This window comes from Mastigoproctus giganteus, chromosome 4 (genome assembly GCF_048544385.1).
Source record: "Mastigoproctus giganteus isolate SK-2022 chromosome 4, ASM4854438v1, whole genome shotgun sequence".
Taxonomy (NCBI): domain Eukaryota; kingdom Metazoa; phylum Arthropoda; class Arachnida; order Uropygi; family Thelyphonidae; genus Mastigoproctus; species Mastigoproctus giganteus.
In genome coordinates, this window is record NC_143578.1 from 46053226 (window position 1) to 46079354 (window position 26129).

Sequence of the window (26129 nt, forward strand, 5' to 3'; positions counted from 1 at the left end):
CAATGGACTTGTAGACTGTAATTTTCAGGAAATACAAAGGGTACTAGGAAAGTTTTGCAATACAGTTTTGTTTATTTAATTTTTTCAAAGTAATTTCCTCTACATTCAGTACACCTCTCCATCCTCCGAAACCAATCTTTAAACCAGTTCTGCCAAGTTTCACTAGGGAGTAAAGCACACTCGTTGTCCCAGGCCCGTAGAAGGTCCTCATCACTGGAAAACAGCCTCCCTTTTAGCTTCATTTTCACATGCGGGAACAGTGCAAAGTCGCAGGGAGCAAGGTCTGGTCGGTAGGGAGGGTGCTCGAGAAGTTTCAGTCCTGTCGTGGTCAAATATTCGGTGCAGGCTTTGGCGCTGTGAGCTGGAGCATTATCATGATGGAGGTACCAGGTGTCCATTCTTGACTTTGGCCGCAGGTTCTTCATACATCCAATGACTTTAGGCAGGCATTGTTCAGTATACCACTTAGCTGTGACTGTCTTCTGCGTGTCCAAAACGACACGTTCCACAATTCCACTCGATTTGAAAAATACAGCTATCATTTTCTTCTTTACAGATCGGGATTTTCTGACAATTACGGGTGTGTCGTCATCATCAAAGACCCAAACTTTGTTTTGAGCCTTGGTCGGCAGATCGTAATAGTACAGCCAAGTCTCGTCACCTGTCACGATGTTGTTCACATACCGAGATTGTCCCTTATCAAACTTTTTTAACATCTCCCGGCACCAAGTCACACGTCGTGTCATCTGCTCTTCAGTCAGTTGATGCGGCACCCAGAGAGAACAAAGTTTCTTCACGTGCAAATGATCTTGCAGAATCGAACGAATTGCTGGTGCATTTAGGCCCAAAGTATCCTCTATCTGTTGGTAGGTCACTCGCCTGTTTTCGTCAAGCATTTTCCTCACAGCAGTAACGTTTTCCTCCGTAACTGACGTTCGTGGCCTTCCTGGCCTCTCAGAATCCTCCAGAGTGAAATTTCCCCTTTGGAATTCTCTATACCACCTGAATATCGTTGTACGATGTGGACAATCATCATCTAGTGCAAGAGTCATTTCTTCTAAGCACTGGTCTATGGTTAAACCACGCACGAAATTATACCGCAAAACTGTCCTTATCTCATTTCGTGACCACGATGCCATCGCAAGCACTTTACACTCTCACTACTAATGAATAACTGAGCCCATCGACTTGGCGCGGCGGCTACTATGCACGTATGAACATGTCTCAACATGCAGCAACAAGCAGCTTCCTGTGATTCATTGTTGCGTCATATTGCAAAACTTTCCTAGTACCCTTTGTATGTATAAAGGAAGGTTGTTCCAGAAAACGGCAGTTGAATGAATGAACGAGGAAGATGAAAAGTGGTTCTGTGAGTTTGGAGTTGGACAGTAAATGGATGTTGGCTGGTGGCGGCATGTGTTCGGACTGTTTTGAAAGAGAGAGCGGGAATTATAGAAGCCAATTCAGAAGAACAGTGGCCGTGGAAGTATCTGTAGAACAGGCATGTAGCAGAAACAGCACATCTATGAGACAGCGAGTGGAGAGACTTTGTTAAAGATGAATCATAAATTAACCTAAATGCCCTCTTCTGAATGGGATCGAGAAGCCCGAGAGAGGTTTTGGGAACAATATTCCATTGCAGGGCAGATTTGCGATTTATACAGAGTGAGCAGCTGTTTGTAAGAAAAGTAACACCGAGAGCGAAAGAGAAAACCAAGTTTTTTAGATGCAGAGGAAGCAATATTTGTAATGTGCTTGTGCCAAGAGAGCTTAGAAGTCAGGGTAATCCTCAAAAGAGATATATCATTTTGCTAGAAATCGGAGTGTCACTAAAGATAAGCATAGGAGCAGAAGAATCGTTTTTGTGAGATATAAGACAAGACTGAGTTTTAGAAGGGTTGAAATCAACTAAGTTATCTTCGCCCCACTGGAGAATTATCTATAGATTGGCATTTAAGGAACTGGTAGCAGATTTTCAAGAAGTTGAAGCTGATTGAGCAGGACAAGGTTTCCCAAAATGGAAAGTGGAATGCAATGTGCTATCATCGGCAAAACTATGGATAGGATTTCCCGTCAATGGAAGAATGTCATTAATATACAAGAGGAAAAGAGTGGGGAAAGAACTGAACCTTGGGGAACACCGGCATTAGTGGAGAAGTTAGAAGACAGAGAGCCATGTACCATCACCCTCAGTGAGCAATCAGAGAGAAAACTGGATAACCAATTACTAAAAACAGTTGGCAAACCATAAGATGGTAGCTTGTTTAGAAGACCTTTATGCCAAACACGACTGAAAGCCTTTCAGATGTCAAGAGCAACTACTTGTGTTTCACCGAACCTTTCCATTGAAGTAGTCCATAAACGGGTAACATAAGCCACAATATCACCAGTGGATCGACATTGACGGAATCCGTACTGGCGATCGTTGATCAGACAGAAGGTTTCTAGGTAGTTAAAGTTGGCGGTTAATTGATTTCTCCATTACTTTAGAAAGAGTAGAAGTAATTGCAATGGGACGATAATTGGATGGGAGAGTTTTGTCACCCTTTTTAGGAACTGGCTGGACATGAGCAAATTTCCAAGCAGAAGGAAAAACACCTTTTGAATAAAAAAGTGAAAAAAGGTGGAAAAGAATAGGAGTAAGTTCAGGAACACAGGTTTTGAGAACAAATGGAGAAATACCATCGGGACTTGGAGCTTTCTTAGTATTAGCATTAGTAGAGGCATATGATGCAAGAAAGCAAGCTTATTCAGCATCAGCCAAAAAAAAAAAAAAAAAAACACAACCACTACTCCCATTTCACCCCTCTGTTCGTTCGAAATACCTGTCCAGCTGAGCCTTAAATTTGTTTAGGCTATCAACTTCAACAACAAGTGATGGAAGTCTATTCCACAAACCAACTGCCCGCTGGCAAAAGGCAAATTTCCACACATCTATCCGACATCCGTCCTTCCTCAATTTGAATTTATGCCCTCTCAGGTGATTATTCTGAGCAAGAGGAAGAATCCCATCGATATTGAGCATGCTCAAGCCATTCAAAGCCTTATACACCTCTATCAGATCACCTCGCCGAAGTCTAGTCTCAAGACTCTGTAATTTGCAAAACTTAAGCCTTTCTTCGTGAGAGCAACCCTTTGTTCCATTCACTAATCTTGTTGCCCTTCTCTGTACTCATTCCAGCAGCTCTACATCCTTCTTGAAATGAGGCCTCCAGACCTGTATACAGTACTCAAGGTGTGGCCTGACCAATGCCTTATACAAGGGAATAATCACATCCCTATCCCTGCTAGAAAAATTCCTGTATATCATTGACAAGACACCATGAGCTACTCTTGCAACTCGTCTGCACTGCTCAGAGAACTTCATATCTGCCTGCACAATTACCCCCAGGTCCTTTTCATTCTCTACCACTGTTAGCGTAGTACCACAGATTTGATACGTTGATCTGGAGGTTACTGTTTCCCGTATGTAGTACTTTACATTTGTCAATGTTAAACTTAATTTGCCACCTCTCAGCCCATCTGCTCAACCTTTCCAGATCCTGTTGCAGCAGCATAGCATCAGTAGTGTCCTTAACAACCCTGCCAACCTTTGTATCGTCTGCAAACTTGGACATTAAGCTTGATATACCATCATCAATATCATTTATAAATACAGAAAACAACAATGGACCCAACACTGAACCCTGAGGATCTCCACTAATAACATTAGTCCACGTTGAGCAGTGTCCATTGATTACCACTCTCTGCCTTCTGCCACTCAACCATCCCTTTATCCATAGCAGCAATTTGCCTCCAATGCCACACTGCTCCAATTTGTGCAGCAGTCTTCCATGCGCAACAGTATCAAAAGCCTTTCTAAGATCCAAATATATAATATCAAAGTTATTCCCTGCATCCAGTTCTTTTGTGACTACATCATAGTATCCAATCAAATTGGTCAGACAAGACCTGCCCTTAACAAAACCATGGTGTGTCTGAGCTATAACTGAATTCTTGCCTAGATGATCCTGCAGTGCTTCTTTAACCAGTTCCCCCATTAATTTTCCTGGAACCGAAGTTAAACTAACAGGTCTATAATTACTTGTGTCAGCCTTTTATCCTCCTTTGTGAATTGGGGTTACATTTGCACATCTCCAGTCTATGGGCCTCCCCTGAGTCCAAAGAAGCTCTCATAATTATGGCTAGGGGTTTGCTTACTTCCTTTGCTGCCTCCTTTAATATAATTGGATAGATCCCATCCACCCCGGGTGCCTTTTTTATGTTTATCCTCAACAATTTCTCCTCCACTTTCCTCTCAGTTATTAGAAAATCATTTAGCTCACTGCCAATGTTTATTTCACCTACGACATTCCCCTTCCTGAATAACTCCTCATGTGAATGTAGATGCAAAATACTTGTTTAGAGGGTTAGCCACCTGAGCAGGATCCTCAACTGTTGAACCATCAACATCCAGTGAACCAATCTGATTCATCCCTTTCCTTCTTGAGTTTAAATAGGTAAAGAACTCTTTTCTGTTTTTCTTTGCATCCTTTGCCAAGGATTTCTCATAATCTGCCTTTGCCTGCCTAATCTCCTTTGGGACTTGGTTACAGACCAACTTATAACTATCATAGGCTTCCATGTCACCCATTAATTTGTATGTATCCCATGCATTTTTCTTCTCTGCCATATGTCTCATTAGTTCATCTGACAACCATTTAGGCCTGAACCTTGAACAATATTTCTTGGTTGGTATGTAAAGCCTGGTAGCTTCCAAGATTAGTTCCTATAATGCTTCCCATTTTGAATTTGATGTTGGTAACATCATCAGTTGGTCCCACTGTATAGAATTTAAATACTGTCTCAGACCATCATAGTGGAGCGTGTTGGGAATGGTGGGAATTGTTTTACCAAGATCATTAATACATGAGCTGGAAGAAAAATGGGATGCTAGCAGGTCAGCTTTATCCTTGGTTGAAGTGACAACAGAACCATCTGGTTTGGCCAGAGGTGGGAGCAGAGATGGGCAAAAGTTGCAGCCAATAGCTTTGGCAAGAGACCAGGATGCTCGGCTACCATTAGGGCAAGAAGAAAGTTTTCTACTCTTAGCCTGTTCAAACTCTAGTTCTGATTGATTAATAACTGCTTTACAATTGTTGCGAGCTTTGGTGTATGCAGAAAATGAAACTGAAGAATTAGAAACAAGCCAAATATGATATGCAACATTCTTCTCTTGAAGAGTCTTAGCACATTTATTGGAAAACAAGGTTTAGATAAAGGACAAGATTTTAAAGGTATAGTGTGGGATAAAGGATTCCATTCCTGCAAGAATAATTTCTCTGACACGATCTGAGCAAACATTGACATTAGAAGTTTTGAAACAGTAATCCGACCAAGGAAAAGAAGTCTCGCAGGTCATCCCATTTTGCATTCTTGTAATGCCAAACAACACGAGGTTCGGAATAGCCATGAGATAAAGGTTCTATTGGAGAAGAGACAATCACCAAGTTGTGATCTGAAGTGCCTAAAGAACCTCTCACTTCGACCGCGTACTTAGAAGGGTTGTTTGTGAGAAAAAGATCAAGTGTATTGGCTGTATGATTAGGATTGTCCCGTATTCTTGTAGGTAAATGAACAATCTGTGCTAGGTCATTAGTAATTTCAAAAGCCTCAGCATCACGACCAGCTGGGTTGGTGTGACTAGAAAACGGAAGCCAACTGGAGTTGTGAACATTAAAATCACCAAGGAAAATTAACTCACTGTTAGGAAAGTTGGACTGGAGAAAGTCAAGTTGCAAAGAGAGGAAGTCAAAGAGCTCCAAGTGATTAGCCGAGTTGCGAGAACGGTAGAGACAACAGATGAATTTGACACAATGAGGTAGAGAGATTTTAAGCCAGAGAAGATCAAAGAGAGGAGATTCCAAATTGCCAAGTCTCTGACAGGGAATATCAGAACGGACATATGCACAAGTACCACCTTTGAGGCGAAAGGAATCATACAGCAAATAATTTGGGCATCTGAGATGAGCAGTAGTTAAATCAACCAATAACTGAGATTCTGTCAGAAAAGGTACATGAGGTTTGGCAGACTGCAAGTGGAAATGGACATTGTTGAGATTAGAATTGCGACCACATATATTTGTGAAATGAATTAGGAAGTGCTTGGGAGGTTTAGATCTTTTCGTAGATAAGCTTGCTCTATTAGTTTGACAAGTATTCAATAGTAAGAAAAAGTGGGTGGGTCATGCTGTATGAAGTAATGAAATTTTTTGATATGGCATATATATCAAAGAATATACCCAGATCCTTGACATAATGTGGCCTCGACAATGCTCCCCATATACACACTACTCGGACTCCCTCCAGTCACTATCTGGCAGAGTAGAGGTAGCAAGATTATACGCTAGCTGATCCGGAAGCCTCCTAGAGAGTTACCAATAGGTTCGGTCCGGTGTACTAACTAGCGGCCGGCCTGCGAACACCGTTTTAGAGCTGTACCCTCGAAAGGTAAGGAATATTGGATCTCGCCAAGATGTTCATCATAACCTCAAAAGGCATCAATCATATTGCATGATGGAAGAGATAGGGAAGGGTTGACCGGAACTTAGCTCTAGAGACTAAACATGGGTTCCACCACTTCAAGCCTCCAATTAGCAAAGTGGTGGTATTGCTCTGGTTGATGAGAGTCATCTACCACCTAGTACTGCCTGGTAACATAGAGGGGCGGCATTTCTCCATGTGGTGTGGGCGCCACACCACGACCCCTGCTTACGTTGGTTCACACCTGGGTGGTCACCCACCATGTACTTGTGCATGGAGGTTATACCCAGGATTACTAACAGTCCTGCCATCATGAAGGTGCAAGCAGAGGATTTGGCTTCCACAGACTGTCCAGACTTCGCCGAAATTGGGTCCACTTGACTTGAGTGTCACCCAAATATCAGTTCCATCAGCGTTTTAGACTCCCAGGTAGCAAGTACAGCTTGTCTGGCATATCTGAGAGAATGTCTGTGACAACCTCAAGGACCAAGTATAATGCATTCCTCTAGTATGGCTATATGTCTGCTCAAAGCCCATGTGGAAGTAGCAGATGTATGGCCATGAGGGAGAATGTTAATTTTCATTAACTTTGACTAATTTTCTCAAACTTTCTCTGGCGCCTACATAGCCAGGTGGGCAGGAGCAGCACACGCCTCTTGATTAGACCGGGGTTCGAGCCTGTGACCGCCAAATACGGAAAGTCAAGGAATGACCACCGCATATCCTCGGAGCAATATGGCCTTAGTTGCTAATGCTCCTAAAAACCAAATAACAACAAACAACTTTCTCTAAAAGCTCTAATCTTCTTTAAATTTACATTAAGTTGTTTTTATATGTATTTATGTTATATATTTATACATATTTATACATCTATCCATATCAGAGCTAGATTGATATATAACTAGCAGGTTGATTGGGGTTACTACAAACCTGATGCTCCCAAGTAGTACCATAATTTTAAAAAGTAATAAGGTATAAATAAGTTAAGTATATACAATAGACTCTCAATTTTCCGGGATAGATGGTAAAAAACAAATCCCGGATAATCGATTTCCCAGTTAATCCAAAAATACAGAAGTCCCTGACATAAGTAAGAGATACATTCCAGGACTTCTTACTTCGTTGATTTTTACATAACTCGAGAATGAATAGTTATATATTGCTACTACTGTATATTATTATTGAGAAATATGAATTCAGCACGATACTTGTTAATCTTTGACCATTTTCATACATTCTTATTAGTTTAATTTTCTGATCCAAATCGATCGCTTTCCTTTTGGTGGTAGATTTAGTAGTACCGCTATCACTTATTCTGTTAGTTGGCACCGTGATAACGGTCAAAATGAAATTTTCTGTAAAGAACTTCACAGGGTTAAGATGAAAACTCACTATTATCACCCCACACGAGCTCACATTTTACTAAAGCACATTTCTGGAGGTCAACAAAAAACAATAAAAACAATTTGCACTTTCCATTTTATTGGGCGTTTCTGTTAGCACAATCTATTATAAATGGGTACTAAACTCGATCTTATTGCATTAGCGATAATACCAATAGCTGGAATTCTGTGGTCTTTTATGTAATTATGGTGAAGTGTGTGTCCCCTTCACTGAAATCTTCAATCATATAAAAAAACCTATAAATAATTGTAAGAATCTTCTCTTTTTTTCCTATTTTTTTGTTCTTTACTCCGATCTCACTTGTGCAATTTGTGCGTGCCGTGATCATCGCTATTGATTGCTTATTATTTTTATTTATTTATTTTTTTTTTTTTTTGTTGTTTTAAATTTTACAATCCTGAAAATAAAAAAATAAAAAAATTGAGTGAAAACAAATTTACGTAATTCTGCAGTTACCGTATCGAAAAATGTTCAGTAACCTACGTAAAAAAATAGCGATAGATAAAAAAACTTACCATGCACTACTCGTGTGTCCAATACGATGCTTCCCTTTATTTTTTGCGATGTCGATTTTAAATTGAATAGTTTCCCTTTATTTTTTACAATGCCGCTCATGGTTTGGTCACCAACATTATAATGGTTCATTAGAGATTTAACGGAGACACCATTTTCAAACTTTTGAATAATTTTAAGTCTGTCTAGCTGAAAGCGCAACTCTTTTGCGTTTATCCATATACATATTTATATATTTACTATAAAAAAAAGTTCGACATCCCTGACATAAATAACAAAACAAAATTTGTCTTTTTGCAGTGCAACGGAACACAACAATCAACGCTACGCACTAAAACAAACTAAACATTTGGTCTCTTTTTTTTTTTTTTTTTTTGAGCGGCGGATGCAAAGGCAGCGGGGGTTGCAAGATAATAGGCACATTAATCTCCCGATTACGACTTATAACTCCACTTCTTATTGCTTATTTACGACTTGCAAAATATCTGTTTATACCTATTCTATTTATTACTTGAATTTTATGATTTCTGGTTGATTTTATTTTATTTTATTTTATTTTATTATATATTTTTTTTAATTTGGAGTCTTGAAGTGTCCCGGTTAATCGAGAGTCTGCTGTATATATATATATAATAAAGAATAATTGTATTAAGAAGCTAATTAATCATGGAGGGTGGAATGTGACTGTACAAAAAGGAAGATAACTTTGATTATGGATCAGGGACACTGCATTAGCACAACATACCCTACAGCCATAATGTGTGTGTGTATATATATATATATATATATATATATATATATATATATATATTTTTTTTTTTTTTTTTTTTTAAATAATAACTATAAATTAACTTTATATTTACAATTGGTAGTAAACTGTTACCCTACAGTATAGCATTTTCAGTAAACCTCACATTCTCTCCCCCACCCCCAGTTAAAGAAAATAGTAGATTTTACTTAAATAAATTAAAGATAACATAACATGGCAATCCATGTTATGTAATCTGTACATATTAAGAAATTCATAAAAATTCAATTAGATTAAAATTAAATTAAATTTATTGGCCACACCACAAGGGTATGTGTACAGGAAACTATTGAAATATTATAGGCTGTATATGTGAAATTGGGTGGCATCTCCTGAAGAGATACCATTTCACATATACCAGCCAGTATACCCACAAGATAAAAGATTATAATAGTAAAAGTTAAGCATAAGAAAATACTGTTAAGTGGAAGATTAATTACAAGATTATGATATATATGTATACATACAACAACAACTTACGACTAAAACATATCTATCATGTCCAGGGCCGTTACTAGCAGACAGGAAATTGCGCCCCAGATAACCCGAGCACCGACTTTATTTTCTTCAGTCATATACTGTTCATTTTCCTACAACTAAACTTTTCCACACTCTGGGCTATTAGTGCAATACAAGAGTGTCTATTTCTATCCTAATTTCACCTGCAGTTAGCTAAACTGCTATATCATTGCCTATAACCACAAAACACATGTACACAAAATATAACAATATATATAGGTTATACTAACAAGTGCTATCTTTGCAGCCAGTCACAAGAGAGGCGAGTAGATTTATTCAAATACAGAAAACACTTATACAAAAACTTCTCAAATAACACACACACATATATATATTGGCAAATCTGGCGGAAGATTCAGAGATCAAGTCACTGGGCACGAGAGAGCGATCCGCTCCACTGATGTGACGCACTCCGCCGTCACCAAACACTTCTGATCAACCCACCATGACATCGACCCCATGTGCAACATTAAGATTACTGACTGTTCTTGTCAGTACTGTTGGCACGCCTGGATAGAATCACTACACATTACATCTTGTCGTGAGTCTTTTAACTGGAACAAAAGAGGTCATGTTCATCCCATCCTCCTGAATGATAGACATTGGCACACACAGCAAACCCAAGCTTTGCAATTGTAGCCACAAGCCCCTACTTCTAACTGCTAATTGTTGTCAGCACCTGTTCACAGGGTTCACCTCACATGACCACCATACCGGGCATTCTTTATTATTTATTTTGTACCAACAATTTTTGAATGAAGAAGGAAAACCTATGCCTGAAAGCTATCGATGTATGTTTATTTTAACTGTTTTATAACTTATTTTTATCTGTCTTCCTATCAAAAGAATTTAATAAATTTATATTCTGTATTTCTCAGAAAAAGCTGAACTTATTGACATTATATATATACAACAACTTATGGATACACATATATACCATGGCCACGGTGATTACTAGCACAGACGGGAAATCGTGCTCCTGCATAACCCAAGCACTAACTTTATTTTCTTCAGTCATATACTGTTCGCTTTCCTACAACTAAAAAAAAAAAAAAAAAAAAATTCGGCGCCTCCGTAGCCAGGTGGGAAGGAGCAGCAGTGCGTAGCACACGCTTCTTGATTAGACCGGGGTTCGAGCCCGTCACCACCAAATACGGAGCTTGCGGAAAGGTCAGGGAATGACCACCGCACCGGAGCAATATGGCCTTAGTTGCTAATGCTCCTAAAAAAACCAAATAACAACAACAACTAAAATTTGTTAAGGGGTGATCTTAGCTGAACAATCTGATTGGGTACTATGACACAACAAAGAAACTAGATGCAAAAAAAATAATTTTGATATCATATATTTAGATTTCAGAAAAGCTTTTAATACTGTTACACATAAAAGATTGCTATATAAATTGTAGCAGTGTGGCATTAAGGGAAAGTGGCTGCTATGGATAAAGGGATGGTTGAGTGGGAGAAGACAGAGAGGGGTTATCAATGGGCAGTGCTCTTCTTGAACTAAAGTGGAGTCCTCCAGGGTTCTACATTTATTAATGATATTGATCAAGGCACATCAAGCTTAATATCCAAGTTTGCAGATGATACAAAGATTGGCAGGATAGTTAATGAGAGTAACCAGGATATACTACTGTAACAAGATCTTGAAAAATTGAAGGTATTTCACGTGGGGAGCAGTAATTCAGATCAATGTACCAGCTATGTGGTAGTTTTTCATTCTCCCCTCAGGGCAGCAGAGAATGAAAAAGACCTTGTGAAGTCTGATATGAAGTTGTATGAGCAGTGCATACAGTCTGCCAGAACAGCTCATGGGGTTTTATCAATGATATATACAGGAATTTTGCTATCATGGATAAGGAGGTGATTATCCCTTTGTATAAGGCAATGGTTACGCTACATCTAGAATACTGCGTACAGGTCTGGAAGACTCATTTTAAAAAGGATGTGGATCTGTTAGAAGGGATGCAGAGAAGAGCAACAAAGTTGGCTAGAGAAGCAAAAAGTGTGCTCTTACCAGGAAAGGCTTCAGTTTTGAAAACTGCAGTTCTGAAGACTAGGCACCTGCAAGGAGATCTGATTAGGGCTTAAGGCCTTGAATGGAAGACTGAGTAAGCTCAATGCTAATGGAAGCCTTCATTTTGCTCAGACTGCACACATGAGGGGGCATAAATTCAAATTGAGGAAGGATGGTTACAAGCCGGATGTGCAGAAATTTGCCCTCAGCCAGAGGGTGATTGATTGTTGGAACAAATTCCCATCTGGTATTTTATGAAATTGGGGCAGGTGAAATGGGAACTGCTGGCTTTCTTTTTTGCACTACTGCTAATAACACTAATACAGATGATATCCTATGTGATGACCTATGATAAAAAGTCCAAGGGAGCTAAATCAGGTGGTCTTAGTTGAAGTTCCGATGTTAGTATTATTAGGCAGAACGATCTCACAGAGATCGTATTATATTAAATCTACAATCTCACAGAGATCGTAGTTAGTATTATATTAAAAAGGCAGAACGATCTCACAGAGAATTTCATATCATACTATATTATGAACATCTAGCTCCTTTTTATTTCAACAATATTGAGTGGTATAATACTCCCTACCCCTAGTTTTATAATTTAACTTAGGATTATTAAGACACAGGTGCAGGACCTCGCATTTACCATATCTAAAAGAAAACAACTGACAGCTCAAGGTCATTCACTAAGTGTTCTCACTCCGTATTTGCACAATGGAGTGAGGAGAGGGAAGTCTGCTGAATGATCATGCGCTACCAATTGTTTTTCTCCTTGCTACAGCATTACAATTTTATTGTCACTTTATTAGATAAGCTGTATAATTTATCTAAGTCTTGCTGTAGTAACTTCTATTTACTGATGCTAACAACCCTGTCGACCTTAATATCAGCAGCAAATTTTGTGTAATACAGGCTGGCCTCGATTAATGCAATTAATTCGTACCGGGAGCGCATCACGCAAAACGGAAACGTGTTAATCGAATATAATAATCAATAGGAAAAATTATAATTGGTCCTTGACCTTCTGGAATGTCCATAAAGAATTTCAAAAATACCTTTTAAATAACTTTTTAACTGTATACAATGTAAAAGATAATGAAAATAATTATGGAATTAAATGTTTATTGCATAAAACAGCGGTTCCCAAACTGTGCCGTGGAATATTTTAAATTTTCGAGGGAAACACAGCAATACTCAACATCTGTCGGACACCGCGCGAACTACTAGCTCGAGGTAGTTCACAGTTTCTACAGTTCTTAGTTGTTTGGACCTAACTACTAAACAGAACTGTTAGGTATTTCTTTTGGTCTGGGTGCACTGTGAAAAAATTACTGAGGCACTAAGGGCGCCGTGAACCGAGAAAGTTTGGGAACCTCTGACATAAAATACACAATGAAGAAATGACTGTTGCAGAAATATTTGAACAGAGTCGCTTGAACAGCGTTGACTTTCTCTTTTCATCAATCAATTTCCGATAGCCGACAACAATCTTCTCTGGACCCTGGCAAAATAAATATCGCAGAGAGCCTCAAACCTTTTGTTTGAGGTTTTCTGTGATACGAAAGATTTCATATAGTTCTTTTACCATTATCTCCTTCTAGGTAACATTTTCATCTGGCTCATTAAAAAATATGAATTTTTAAATGCAAGTCTGCATTGACTTTATTAGTGGGAGACAAACAAGTAACACATCTTCTTCCGATGGTTGATGGAACACACCGAGGCAAGCAGCAGGCAAACGTTTGTTTATTGCCCATCCGACGTGCGATTCAAATCTTTTTCAACTATCGCATTAAAAAAAAAAAAAAAAGATTGCATTAACTGGAAATTTGCATCGTGTAAAGTGAAAAGTGGTATAATTTTTTCAAATAGTGGTAACTGAAAAATGTGTTAATCAAACTCGCGTTATACGAGGCCTGGCTGTACTACCATCAATATCATTAAAGCAAATTAGACTCACAGGCTCTGGCAGAGAAGTCTTTAAATTACATGTTCCACACAATAAAAAAAAATAAAAAATCTGGAATGAATCACTGAAGATGGTGCAGGGCACAGTCTGACCAACTCATCCAGTCAACAAGTCAAATCCAAATCTGTTCAAGTGGGTGGCCTAAAACAATGGAAATAAGTGAAGGGCAGACTGATGAATCAGTTCTTTGTGTGGGAAATAAACTATAATCACAATTTCATAAATCAAAGGAATAAAATTTACTCCTTTGATTTCACACATAAGAGGACCATGTAAAATATTACTAGATATAACACCCCATAGAAAAAAAAAATACTGATTAGGTTACCGGAATATATAATAGTTCAAATTCTACTTTAAAATCTCATAAAAATGACTACCCATGACAATATTTGCTATTCATACCAGAAATGTTCAGATTTTTAGACTGTTACTTCTATATTCTCTATATCATGGGATATATCATAACACTTGATTATAACAATACGAATTTGACAGTACCATGAATGCCATTATAAAAAGAAGTTCTATCATATATTAACATGATTCCCCTGGATATTACACAGAATTATTAACTACCATTATAACAGATGAATAATAGAGTAGGAATTCGTATTCTTTAAAGCAGTGTTTATCACCCAGCATTCTGCGAGTACTCATCACTTTGGGAAGCCTCGTTGGGGAATAAATTTTTACATAGTTTATTTACAAGTATTCGCTGTGTAAATATGAGTGAGATCTTATTTAATTTGTTTTCTAGATTGTTTTTCACCAATGTAATATTTGTAAACAGCAAAATGTAAATTAAAAAATATACATATTTGTTCTGGTGCTCCATATAAATCAGTGAATATTTCGTAGAACTAAAGGCAGAAACACTACTTTAAAGCATTATATAATAACAATAATAATAATAATGATGATGAAAAAATACCTTAAGTCCCAATAAAAATTTATTGCTTTCTGAAGGTCTGGTATCTCAAATTCACCTGAATTTTCACCCAATTCCCATGATGCTTGGTCATATGGTAAATCACGCCATTTAACAAGATACATCGTCCTGCCATCTTTTAAAGTTCTGAAATAATGTTTTCAGTTAGCAAATCAGTTATTTCAGTTTTAACTTAAAAATATGCAATCATATATTACATCACAAAGAATAAAATAACAACAAAAACAGTAACTATAATTACCTACAATTATTTACAGAATCTTACATAGATGGTCAGCTCTGTGTACCACCTATTGGATAGTATGCAGAGCTCACTATCATTCCTTTCACATATGACCTCTGAAAATGAGTGGCCTTAATCTATCTTTTCACACATAACCTTGGAAAATGCCTTTATACTCTTTGAATCTCACTGTACAAACTTTAAATAAATAACAGCATAATGAAAGTTTATAATAAAATATATGATAAATTCATTTAAAATAACAAATAAAGAAAAATGAAAAATTATAAAGATTTAAAATTTATTAAAAAATGCTTAAAAACTAAGACTGCTAAAATTCTCAAATACTCATGTAGTCTCTTTCTCAACAGCAACAGTATGCCTACAGGTATGCAGTTATATAAAGCCAGATTTAATCTCCTCTTTGTCACTTGCTGCTGCCGTTTATATGAATAAAGTGTTCCTCCCACCATTTTTTAATTCTAAAAATTTATTCTATTATTATGAAATAACTACAGTAGCTCTAATTCAAGAACGAGTAAGTATAATTTAGGTATGCACACTCCTAAAGTATAGCTCTAAACTGACAATGCCTTAGTAATTTGGAAGCACAGCAGGAAAGAATTAAGAGCTTTCACTCTGACATTAACAACTCAGACACTAACATCAACTTCATCTTGGAAATGTAGAAAGAAAAAGTACATTTCCAGAATTACATTAATGTACACAGTGCATTATATTTAGGGCACATCACATTTTTATTTCTTAAATTAACTGAATTATTTTCTTTTTTTGATTAATGGAAAATAAAAGATATGAAGGTCAGGTCATCTGCATATAATTAATATGAAGTAATGATCAACATTATTAACTAGTCTCAAGCACGCAATAGTGACTTTCTATTAAAAGCATGTTAGAATTTCCATCTCTTCCATCAAGCAGTAAGACTGGCATCTTTAGAGGTTATGACGAACATCATGGCAAGAACCAGTATGCCTCACATTTTGAGGGAACAACTCTAAAACAGTTTTTGCAGCTCAACCTATTGGTAACCCTCTAGGAAATGTCTGGACCAGCTACTGACTGGAGAAAGCCAGTAGTGTGTTTCGGGTGTTGTCGAAGCCATGTTATGTCAAGGAGCTAGGTATATTCCCAATGTGTGTACGCCATATCCAAAAACTTTCAATTCATACAATATGTACCTCTCTCTCCAGTTTTATTCAAGTATCTAATTGAATTCTTTATGAATAGTCAAACCAATCTAAAGGATGTTCACAACCACCTATAATCTGCCAAGTCCCGCTGAAATTTTCTGACAAAATGTGTAAATTATTGGTTGCCTCACTCACTATTCATTGCCATTGCACTAATTATTTGCTTCACAATTCCTTTTGCTTCAAAAGTAGTACTTGTGCATATGTCTGCTCTGGCATTCATTGCTTATTAATCTGAAATCCTCTCTTTTTGATCTCCTCTGACTTTAAACTTCTCATTAATTTCATCTATTGCCTCCAGTCTAACATTCCTAACAGTGGGGTAGAGCAGATATCATCTTTTAAGGGCACAAAGGGTGTTGTATATGTTGGCACCAATGATATTAAGAGTAGGAGACTGGCATAATTACTTAACAAGTACAGGTCAATGTTGAAAAAAAAAAAAAAAAAAAAAAGCCGTGAGTTAGGGTTGAATTTGAAATTGTTGCAATTCTGCCCAGACACGATAGGAGGGAGTATATGACAAGAGACTTGTCGATCAATTTGGCCCTGGAAAGATTATGCAAGGTTCAAGGGGTAGAATTTTGCTTAACCTGGTCTGTGCTTGTTAACAGGAGAGACTGCTTCTACAGGTATGGGATACATTTAAATAGAAAGGGTTCAAGAATATTTGCTAATGCTATCGAGGAAGAGTTAAGTAGGTTGGAAAACTGCTAGCTTGGGGGGGGGGGGGGGGGTTACATGGAATAATAGATTAACAGTAGTCACTGGCAGAGGTGAAAGTGATTCTTGCACTGCTTCTATTGAAATGCAATTGAGCAGCAGCCTGGAAAGCAAGGCAATGTGTATTTCCAGGACTGCTGAGAGTCATAGTGGAACTAGTAGTAGTAGTAGTAGTAGTGGCATGTGATGCAAGAAAGCAAATGTATGAGCTTATGCAGCATCAGCCAAAAAAAAAAAAAAAAAAATCACACCATTCCCTCCAAATGCCTGTCCAGTTCCTCCTTAAATTTATTCAACCTATCAACTTCCACAATGACAGATGGAAGTTTGTTCCAGCAATTAACCACCCGCTGGCTAAAGGCAAATTTCCGCATATCTATTCTACATCTGCCTTTTCTTAATTTGAATTTATGCCCCCTTAGGTTCGTAATCTGAACAAGTGGAAGGATCCCATCAGAATTCAGCGTGCTCAACCCATTCAAGGCCTTATACAGGGTGTTTCAGTTAAACGTTTCAGAACTTCTAAGAGGGGTAGGGTACATCCTGACAACTCGAAATCATATAGCAATGTGGGGTCAGAAATGCTTTCCTGAAGCGGTGTTGTACACAGAAGCACCATAAAGAAAAGAGACCGTAAGTGAGAAATCGTTTTAATAATACATGAAAAGAAGCAAAAGGTACATGGATTAAAGTAAGTGTTCGAAGTTTCTTCCACGGGCTACAATGCACGCCTCACATCTCCGACGCATGGACATTCGAACATTCTGGAATACTCCAGGCGAATTTCGAATTTCTTCGGCAGCTACTGCGATTCTTGCAACCAGCTCCTCAGCATTGTCAACAGGGGTGTCATAAACTAGCGATTTCATATGACCCCAGAAATAAAAATCAAGACATGATAGGTCGGGTGACCGAGCAGGCCAATGCACGGGACCACCACGTCCGATCCACTGTTGACCAAATGTGACATCCAGGTAGTTACGAACATCTCCGCTATAATGGGCAGGGGCTCCATCGTGTTGGAACCACATTGTCTGTTGCGTCGATGCAGAAATCTGTTCATCTCTCAAAAGTTGTGGCAATACTTGCTGCAGAAAGATCAAGTAGATAGGTCCGGTTAGACCTATCTACTTGATAATCCATGTACCTATGGTAATCCATTAACCTTTTGCTTCTTTTCATGTATTATTAAAACGATTTCTCACTTACTGTCTCTTTTCTTTATGGTGCTTCTGTGTACAACACTGCTTCAGGAAAGCATTTCCGACCCCACATTGCTATATGATTTCGAGTTGTCAGGATGTACCCTACCCCTCTTAGAAGTTCTGAAACGTTTAACTAAAACACCCTGTATACCTCAATCAGATCACCGCGCAGGTGCCTAGTCTCCAGCCACTGCAATTTGCAGAACTTAAGCCTCTCTTGGTAAGAGGATCCCTTCATTCCCATCACCAATCTTGTTGTCCTTCTCTGTACACGCTCAAGTAAATCTACATCCTTCCTAAAATGAGGCCTCCAGACCTGTACGCAGTACTCAAGGCGTGGCCTGACCATTGCCTTATACAGAGGGATAATCACCTCCTTTTCCCTGCTAGCAAAATTCCTATATATCATTGACAAAACCCATTGACCTGCCCTGGCAGCCTGTCTACACTGCTGAGAGAACTTCATATCTGACTGCACAATTACTCCCAGGTCTTTTTCATTTTCTACCACCTTAAGTGTAGTACCACACAGTTGGTACGTTTCTCTGGGGTTACTTCTACCCATAGGCAGTACTTTGCATTTGTCAAGGTTAAACTTCAGTTGCCACTTCTTAGCCCATCTGCCCAAATTATCTAGATCCTGTTGCAGTAGCACACTGCCGTTACTGTCATTAACAACCCTGCCAACCTTTGTATCATCTGCAAACTTCGACATTAAGCCTGATATACCTTCATCGATATCATTGATAAATATACAAAACAACAGTGGCCCTAACACCGAACCCTGTGGGACTCCACTAATAACATTAGTCCAAGAAGAGCAGCACCCATTGATTACCACCCTCTGTCTTTTCCCACTTAACCATCCTTTTATCCATTGTAGCAACTTACCCTTAATACCATTCTGCTCCAATTTGTACAATAGTCTTCCATGCGCAACAGTGTCAAAAGCTTTCCTGAAATCCAAATATATGATATCAAAATTATTTTTTGCATCCAGTTCCTTTGTAACCACATCATAATATTCTATCAAATTTGTCAGACAAGACTTTCCCTTAACAAACCCATGCTGTGTCTGAATTATTGCTGCAGTCTTGTCTAGATGATCCTGCAATGCATCTTTAACCAGCGACTCCATTATTTTACCCGGAACAGAAGTTAAACTAACTGGTCTAACTTCTGTTCCGGGTAAAATAATGGGTTGTGTTAACTTACACAACCCATGTAAGTAAATACATGGGTCGTGTTAGCGTAACTAAGAGTAGAAACAGGTGTATATATACTTGCATGTACACCAATGCTAAGATTATAGTTAATAAATTTGTTGAGCTTGAAGTGCTAACCAAGACATCAAAGGCAGATATTGTTGGGATATCAGAGACATGGTGTCACACAGACATAAGCAGTGCAGAATTGGAATTTGGGGAGTACAATGTGCATAGAAAGGATAGATACGACAGGGAGAAGGGGTTATGCTGTTAGTTAAGAAATACATAAAATCCAAGGAAATGCATCCAATTGATGTCAGTGGACAATGCAATGTTGAGTCTGATTGGTGTGACATAAGCACTGGGAAAGGAAAAATGAGAGGTGTGTGTTATAGGCCTAATGAATCTGATGAGCATAATGAGCAATTGTGCAGAGAAATAGTGGGCCTGTAAATCAGAGTGTCGTATAATTGGGGATTTTAATTTCAAAGAGATTGACTGGAAATTGTGGTTTGGTCACTCGCACACTAGCAAGGCTTTTGTGGATTTATTCGATCATTGTGTTCTACAGTAACATGTTCGGGAGGCAACCAGAGGGAGTAATACTCTTGATTTGATTATCAGTAGCAGATTCTTCATGCATTAAGAATCTGCAGATAAAGGAACCACTAGGTGGCAGTGATGACAGTGTGCTGAAGTGGGATTTACTCAAAGAGGAAACTACCATCAGGGGAAAAGGGAAGGGTTTTTGCTTTCATAAAGGTGACTACGATGGTCTGAGACAGTATTTAAATTCTATACAGTGGGACCAACTGATGATGTTACCAACAGCAAATTCAAAACGGGAAGCATTCAAAGAAATAATCTTGGAAGCTACTAGAATTTTCATACAACTAAGAAATATTGTTCAAGATTTAGGCCTAAATGGATGTCAGATGAACTAATTAGACATGTGGCAGAGAAGAAAAATGCATGGGATACAAATAAATTAAAAGGTGACACAGAAGCCTATGATAGATATAAGCTGGTCTCTCCATATAATCCTACAAGGCTGGGACAATTCATATTGAGCAATTAGTCTTCACACCAGCCGGTATTTAAATAAACAAATTTCAAAACTGCAACTAAAACAAAAATAAAATTAGAAGTATAAAAATGTAAATATAAGTTAAAACTGATGTGGTTTAATTACAATAAAATAAAATAAAATATAAAATATGAAATAAAATATGATGATAAAAGCGATAAAAACAGTGAAATAATATACTAAAATACTGTAACAACTGTAAACAGTGAAATAATTTCACTGTTTTTATCGCTTCTTTCATCATATTTAATTTCATATTTTATATGTTATTGTAATTAAACCACATCAGTTTTAACTTATATTTCCATTTTTATACTTGTAATTTTATTTTATTGTAAATAAAGTGTTTTAGTTGCAGAATTGAAATTTGTTTATTTAAATACCGGCTGGTGTGAAGTCTAATTGTTCAATATAAGCTGGCCTGTAACCAAGTCACAAAAGAGGTTAGGCAGGAAAAGGCAGATTATGAGAAATCTTTGGCAACAGATGCAAAGAAAAACAGCAAAGAATTCTTTACTTATGTAAACTCTAGAAGGAAGGGGATGAATCAGATTGGTCCACTTGATATCAATAGTTCGACTGTTGATGATCCTGCAGAGGTAGCTAACAAACTAAATGAATATTTTACATCAACATTCACACATGAGGAATTATTCAGCAAGGGGAATGCCAGAGGTGTATTTAACTCTGGCAGTAAGCTAGATAATCTTGTAATAACTGAGAGTAAAGTGGAGGAGAAATTGTTAAGATAAACACAAGAAAGGCACCTGGGGTGGATGGGATCTATCCAGTTATATTAAAGGAGGCAGCAAACGAAGTAAGCAACCCTTAGCCATAATTATGAGAGTTTCCTTGGACTCAGGGGAGGTACACATGGACTGGAAATGTACAAATGTGACCGCAATCCACAAATGAGGATCAAAGGGAGACACAGGTAATTACAGACCTGTTAGTTTAACTTCTGTTCCAGGAAAATTAATGGAGGCACTCATTAAAGAAGTATTGCAGGTTCATCTGGACAAGCCTTCAGTTATAGCTCGAACACAGCATGGGTTCATTAAGGGGAAGTCTTATCTGACCTATTTCACTGGATACTATGATGTAGTCACAAAGGAACTGGATGCAAAGAATAATTTTGATGTCATATATTTGGATCTTAGAAAGGCTTTTGATACTGTTGCACATGGAAGACTGCTGCACAAATTGGAGCAGTGTGGCATTGGAGGCAAATTGCTGCTATGGATAAAGGGATGGTAAGTGGGAGAAGACGGAGAGTGGTAATCAATGGACACTGCTCTTCGTGGACTAATGTTATTAGTGGAGTCCCTCAGGGTTCAGTGTTGGGTCCACTGTTGTTTTCTGTATTCATTAATGATACTGATGATGGTATATCAGGCTTAATGTCCAAGTCTGCAGACGATACAAAGGTCGGCAGGTTTGTTAATGACACTAATGACAGTACGCTGCTGCAATAGGATCTAGAAAAGTTGAGCAGATGGGCTGAGAAGTGGCAACTGAAGTTTAACATTGACAAATGTAACGTACCACACAGTTGATATGCTAACATATCAACTGTGTGGTACTACTACACTGACAGTGGTAGAGTGAAAAAGGACCTGGGAGTAATTGTGCAGGCAGATATGAAGTTTTCTGAGCAGTGCAGACAGTCTGAAAGAGTAGCTCATGGTGTCTTGTCAATGATATACAGGAATTTTTCTAGCAGGGATGACAAGGTGATTATCCCCTTGAATAAGGCAATGGTCAGGCGACACATTGAGAGTACTGTACACAGGTCTAGAGGTCTCATTTTAAGAAGGATACACCTTAAGTACTGTATACAGGTTTGGAAGTCTCATTTTAAGAAGGATGTAGAGCTGTTGGAACGAGTAAAGAGAAGGGCAACAAGATTAGTGAATGGAACAAAGGGGTGCTCTTACGAAGAAAGGCTTAAATTTTGCAAATTACAGTGTCTGAAGACTAGGCACCTATGAGGTGATCTCACTCAGGTGAATAAAGCTTTGAATGGTTTGAGCATGCTCAATGCTGATGGGATTCCTCCTCTTGCTCAGAATAATCGCCGGAGTGGGCATAAATTTAAATTGAGGAAAGACAGCTGTAGGATAGATGTGCGGAAATTTGCCTTTAGCCAGCAGGTGGTTGATTGCTGGAACAGACTTCCATCTGTCGTACAAGTTGACAGCTTAAACAGATTCAAGGCAGAACTGGACAAACATTTGGAGCAAGTGAATGAGTGAAATGAGAAGTGGGTGGTTTTGATGCTATATAAGCTTGCTTTCTTGCATCATGTACCCTTGCTAATGCTAATTTTCCTTGGTGAATTTAATGTTCACGACTCAAGCTGGCTTTAATTTTCCATTTACACACACCCATCTGTTCGAAATGATGCAGCTTTTGAAATTATTAATTACTTCAGACAGCTTTTTCATTTACCCACCAGAATACCAAACAATCATAACCACACTCAACATTCTTGAGCTCTTTCTCACAAAGGACCCTTCAAAGTACATGGTCAATATTAGTGGTTCTCTAGGCACCTCGGATCACAACTTGGTGATGACCTCTTCTTCAATGTAACCTCTCTCTCTCTCCCCCCCCTCCCATGGCCATTCTCAGCCTCATGTGTTTGGCATTACAAGAATGTGAGATGGGATGATAAACACAATATTAGATTATCGTTTAAATCTTCTAATCTCAAAATTTTTTCAGATTGTGCCAGTGAAATTATTCTTGTAGGGATGAAATCCTTTATTTTGCATTTCAGCGTAAATCTTGTCCCTTGTATGAACCTTAGTTTTCCAATAAATGCGATAAGGCTGTTCACAACGACAATATAGCATATTACAACTGGCTTGTATCCAAATCTACAGCTTTGTTTCTTTCCAATGCTAAAGCTCACAGCAATTGTAAAACAATTATTAATCAATCAATCCAAACTCAATTCTGAACAAGCTAAAAGTAGAAAACTCCTTGTCCAAATGACTGTCAAGTCTTCTGCTCTCTTGCTCACAATTTCTGTATGTCTACACTTCCATCTCTGTTACAATCTGATGATTCTATTGCGTCGTCATCTTGGTAAATCATCTCCTACTTAGAATTTTTCCCAGCACGGTCTGTGTGCTTGTTTACAAGAGTGACTGTTTTTACAAGAATAGAATCTATTTAAACAGAAGAGGATACAAGAATATTTCCTGATGGTATCAAGGCAATGTTGGGTGGGGTTAGAAAAAACAGTGATTTTAGTGGCCAAGATATTTTTTCTTATATATTTTAACAATGATTCTTCAAAACTTAGTTTAAAAAACACTTCGACATAACCTTTAGGAGCAATAAATTTGTTGATTTTTTTTTACTAACAGTGAGGCTTTTTTATTTTCAGGCAACTTCATGTAATTCACCTTCAATGTCACTAGTAAATGAACTTTGCTCAGGATGATGCAAGATTTCAGTGGCAGATTTTCTTTAATGAATGAGTATGCTGTTTATTTCACATGTTGTTAGATCATTTTCTAACTTTAAAATTTCCTCTGCTGAGCAACTAAACAGTTGCCGGCAGAGCTGAACAGAATCATCTTGAATTTACTCATTTGGCACGCTTTCACCAACCAGTTTGGGTAAAATGAAACCCACATCTTTGAAACGTTTCTGAATAGTTTCAATTTTGACTTCTGACCAAGAAGAGCTCATCCAAAAAACTGTACAAAAAATTTACAGATTTTAATAATTCTAGCCTAGTAATTTCATTGTTGATGTCCATTGGCTTGAAATATACAAAGATTATTTCCATCTAAAATTTAATTTCATTGCTTGTATTATTCCTTGATCTAAAGGTTGAATCACATTTCCACAATTAAGTGGAAAGTATATAATTTTTACATGGTCTAGTGTGACACTTATAAGTCTGATGTACAGTTTACTGGCGTATTATCCACCACAAATTTAAAACATCCCTACCTTTCCTCCTCATTTTATCATCAAACTGTTTAACATAATTTTCAAAATATATTAGTGTTGTCATCCATGCCAGGGAATTTTTCTAATGCATTTTTAAAGACAAGTGGGTTTGTCAAGTGTTAACAGTGGGTTTGCCATATTTTCAAGTACAGTCAGTCCTTGTATAGCATGATAGTTGTATTCCTAGAAACCCTCGTGCAATGCAAAATCGTGCAATATAAACAACAGGCCCTACGGGAAAAATAGGGTTAGGCGCCAACCACCCAAGATTGAACACACGTTTGTAACCAGAACATTACCAAACACAATAAATAATAGTAATAAAATACTTACATATTTTATTACAACTATTACGTAATAAAATATTGCTAATGCTTTTGCTTCTATCGTAAGCAAACTTGTTTTTTGTTTGATTTTCTATCCAAACAGATGACAGCCGTTCCATCGATTCGAATTCTGTGTGTCTTGATCTAATGGATTTTAATTACACTTTGAGTTGTGCCTGCTATGAAAGTTGTTTTTATTTTCTCTGCATTCTTTCTAATTCTCGGCGTTGCCTCATTTAGGCCTGTAGCACATGCAATATCACATGGTCTTACATTTAGCTCAAAGCATTTCACAATTGCATATTTTTTCTCTATCGACAGAGGCAAACTGGCCATATGCCTTACCAGAGAAACCAAGGTGGGCCGGAGGCCGGTGTGATTTTGGCCATAAACCATAGTATGAGGCCACTACAAATTTTCCCGGATAAGAATTTTTACTCAGTCCGCCTCTGTTTATCAATATTGCTTTTCTTTTTCTCTCTGAATCGGTAGTGTCTTCACCAGGACGCTTCCTTTTCACACCTTTTAAGTATTTTACTCATTTTTAGGGAATGAAGCACAATTACAAAATGAGGAGGCACACTTGATACACATAAACAAAGCTGCGCAAGTGTAGCAACTGAATAAACAACACCGTAAAGGCAGAGATACATTGTTAACACCTCACATTTTACTAAAGCACATTTCTGGGGGTTACTACCATAAAACAATAAAAACAATTTCCAGTTGCGTTTCTGCTAATGGAATCTGTTATAAACTGGTAGTAAACTCAATCTAATGGCATTTGCGATATACTGATAGCCGGAATTGTGTGGGTTTTTACCTTATTATGATGAAATGTGTTTCCCCTTCACTGATATAAAAAAAACAAATACATTTTCAGAATCTTCTCTTCATTTCTATCGTGTTGCATTCAGTTGGGGTGATTCCACATTTGACTGCCATTTATTGTTAACACAAAGGCGAATTGTGTATAAGGGAATTCGGTTTATGTTATATACGATATTGTTCCCCTATTTATAAATCGTGTATGATCGAATTTGTGTAGTGTAAACACGTTATACGAGGACTGACTGTAATTAATAATGGGTTTTTTTTTTTTTTTTTGTTTTTTTTTTAACTTTGTTTATAACAATTGACTTCTCTCCCTTTCACATAAAAGATTGTTTAAGTGCAAATTTTAAATGGAAATCTTCATGTAAATGACAAATACCTTTAGCCTAATACCTAGTAGATGCTCTCCAATTTTGTTTTCTGTTCACCAATAGTTGCCAAACTGACTTGGCCACTTTCACTACTATCACTACCAAAAACAATGTTATGCCGTTTTAAAAATGATAGAAGCTATCCATTGTAGGCTTTAAATATTTAGCAAATTTTAAAGCATTTTCTTGGATTAATAGCTGAGTTATAGCATAGCTAGAAATTTGGTTAATTTGATAACTGTAAGCAAAAGAAAAC

The 26129-nt window shown here is 37.7% G+C and overlaps 1 protein-coding gene across 3 annotated transcripts in view; it reads right to left on the reverse strand.

The window, feature by feature from the left end:
* LOC150086692 (ATP-dependent chromatin remodeler CHD5-like) overlaps nt 1-26129 on the reverse strand; it is a 683856-nt gene that overhangs the window by 372698 nt on the left and 285029 nt on the right. For all 3 annotated transcript variants that reach the window (XM_090372691.1, XM_090372693.1, XM_090372692.1), the window contains one exon: nt 14693-14836. In XM_090372691.1, the coding sequence (XP_090228817.1) occupies nt 14693-14836 (144 nt within the window). The remainder of the gene's footprint in view (nt 1-14692; nt 14837-26129) is intronic.